The sequence below is a fragment of the Setaria viridis genome, chromosome 5 (genome assembly GCF_005286985.2).
Source record: "Setaria viridis chromosome 5, Setaria_viridis_v4.0, whole genome shotgun sequence".
Classification (NCBI taxonomy): domain Eukaryota; kingdom Viridiplantae; phylum Streptophyta; class Magnoliopsida; order Poales; family Poaceae; genus Setaria; species Setaria viridis.
In genome coordinates this window covers 2,491,500-2,494,296 of record NC_048267.2, presented here as the reverse complement: position 1 = coordinate 2,494,296, position 2,797 = coordinate 2,491,500, and the positions used below count along the sequence as shown (strand labels likewise).

The following is a 2,797-nucleotide window of genomic DNA, read 5'->3' as shown; positions in this document are numbered from 1 at the left end:
CAGATCGAGACCAACTCTCGCTCTCGCCCAAAGATGCACAAGCAAACCGCACCGCCATAGAGATCGATCCCCCATTCTTTGGCGTCATGAACTTGTCGTGGTGGAGCCCCTTCCATATGGTTCCATCTGAGGCTCACGCTCCTCTTTTCTTAAATTCCCTTCATTACTTCTTGCGTGATTGCTCTCTATATCAGTGTAGCTCAATTCCCTTCGATGCTTATTGATCTGCTCATTTTACTATATTTCTTTAAGGTGTAGCCAAAGTCAACAATATTTGTTGGTGCTCAACCTCAAATGTGTAGCTAAAGTCAATAATGCAGTAGTGTATGCCGTTTTGTTCTCCGCCCCAGCTAAAATTTTCAGCTGGCCCCGCCACTGATATACTCCTTTCATCCCAAATTATAAGTCATTTCAAGAATTTTGGAGTCAAAGTATATCAAGTTTGATCAAATTTATATGATAATATAATAACATTTATGATGTCAACTAAGTATCATTAGATTCTTCATCAATTATATTTTCATAGTATACCTATTTGATGTCATAAATTTTTATAATTTTCTCTATAATTTTAGTCAAACTTGAGATGTTTTGACTCTCCAAGATTCTTGGAATGACTTATAATTTGGAATGGAGGGAGTAGATAATAGATTTTCTGTAAAACACTGAAACCTCGTAATGAGATCGCTAGCGCTCATGAGTCATGATACATATCCTGCAGTCTGGACGATTTATTTAGAAATCCACTAAGGCAGACGGCCGAAGGCAGTCTACTTGGGCCCAAACCTGCCCTTGATGGCGGCCACCTTCCCGTTGCCGATCCTGAAGGCCTTGGCCAGGACGTCGGTGGACACGGGTGGCGTGGCGCCGAAGAGCGTCATGGCGATGGCCTGAGTCCCCTGGAGCTGGCTGTTGAAGGCGGAGACGACCGCGGCGGCGCAGTTCCCCCTGTTCTGCTGGAAGTGCACGAGCCCCCTGGGGAAGACGAAGACGTCCCCCTTGTTGACGGTCTTGGTGAAGAGCTTGTTGGCGGTGGTGATGAAGCCGACCTCGAGCGTGCCCTCGAGGACGAAGATGATCTCGGTGGCGCGCGGGTGAGTGTGCGGCGGGTTCTGGCCGCCGGGGGCGAAGTCGATGCGCGCCAGGGAGACGCCCAGCGTGTTCACGCCCGGGAAGGTCTCCACGTTGGCTGCCGTCACCATCGATCCCGCAGGGTTGTTGGTGTTGCCGGGGTACCTCAGACCCGGGAAGAAGAAGTCGTCCGCCGTCACGTTCGCCTTGCACGTGAACCCATTGATCTTGATCGCTGCACGCACAGATCAGCAGCTAGTTAGTTCTTCCTGCGGCAAGAAGAGCGCAGCAAGGGCCAGGAAGCTTGACAGAGATGAATAGATGACTCACGGGAGGCGCGGTCAGCGACACAGACGTCCTGGAGATGGTCAGGGTCGCCGGCGATGGTCGGGGCGGCGAGCACCAGCACGACGGCGCAGGCCGCGGCAACGTAGAGGTGGATCCTTGCCATGATCGGCCGGCCGGAGCTCAGGAGCTGGACGATGCTACCAGCAGATTGCTATCAGCAGGTGGCGATGAGTGATGGAATTGAGCAGAGAGGAGGGGTCCGTACTTATAGTAGGACGGGAGATTAGCGAGCCTAATCGGTCGCTAAGACAGGCGCTTTGCACCGGGCCACGTCGAAACCCCAAGGGCGGCGTCCGAGATGGGATATAACTATGGCCAAGCTGGTAACATGAATCGGCACATGAGTCCAAGCGTCCACCGTCTGTGTCCCAATCGATCGATCCGTCACTACAAGTTATGACATAGATGATCATGTTCGACGCCTGGATCGCACGAGCATATGGCCGTGACGCACTCCTGGTTCTCGCGTCTCGAAGTCCTGACGGCGTTGGCGGATGCGGCAAAGCGGCATCACGCCATCGCCCAGCGGCCAGCACCCAGCGCCCAGCGGCATCAGGGATCAGGCCATCAGGACATCTGTGCATCACGCATAAATAGGAGGCCAGGGCACCAATTCATACATCATCTATTGTTTTTTATCACTTATTTATTGGATATATATTGATGAGCGCACGTGTACATGAGTTAATAATCTAATGTTCCAACTTTGCAAGCGGTAAGCCATGTCTTCTGCATGAGTTAAAGAATGCTGCTTTCAAGTGAAGATTTTGCGGCGGTCCAGGAGTCTAAAGCTATGTCCCAGAAGCTGGCTGTCTACTCTCAAGTCCCGATCCATTAGTATTTCAATATTTTTTGCAGCAAAGATGAGATCAATAGCGACGGCAATGAAGCGGCAGCGGCCGGTCAATGACCGCTCGAGGTCTATCTTTTCATTCCTTTGCTACTGTCACCCAAGTAGGGAGAAGAATATGGTTCTTTCCCCTCGGTTCCAGGCTGATCCGGAGGACTCCGATCTTGCTGATGCTGCAATCAAAAGTAAACTGGCGGTGCAGTGGTGCACCGGTCAGGGGCTCAGGGGAACAGCCGCCGGTCTTCTTATGAAGCTGACCAGTGACCGGCGAGGTGGCGATAATAAAATGTTGTTATCATGCTAAAGGTAGTAACATTCAAATGCGGTAGTTTTCTTTGACATAAGAATTTTGAAACAAAGAGAGCTGCCGATTAATTAAGAATAAGCCTAGACTAGTACAACAACGGAGTAACAACAAAGCCACAAAGGTAACTCCCAACGGATAGCGGAACTCAACTCAACTCAAAATAAAACAAACTCCGTGGCCAGTCAGATTGAAACTTCGACACAAGCCGTACAATGCTAACG

At 50.5% G+C, this 2,797-nt stretch overlaps 1 protein-coding gene across 1 annotated transcript; it reads right to left on the bottom strand.

Moving 5' to 3' along the window:
- Positions 1–614: 614 nt before the first annotated feature.
- LOC117858641 (germin-like protein 1-1) lies at positions 615–1,922 on the bottom strand. The gene is made up of 2 exons (XM_034741751.2): positions 1,402–1,922; positions 615–1,306 (listed from the first exon to the last, which is right to left on the bottom strand). Exons 1-2 carry the CDS (start codon positions 1,520–1,522, stop codon positions 771–773), a joined length of 657 nt encoding a protein of 218 aa, XP_034597642.1. The 5' UTR covers positions 1,523–1,922; the 3' UTR covers positions 615–770.
- Positions 1,923–2,797: the final 875 nt, after the last annotated feature.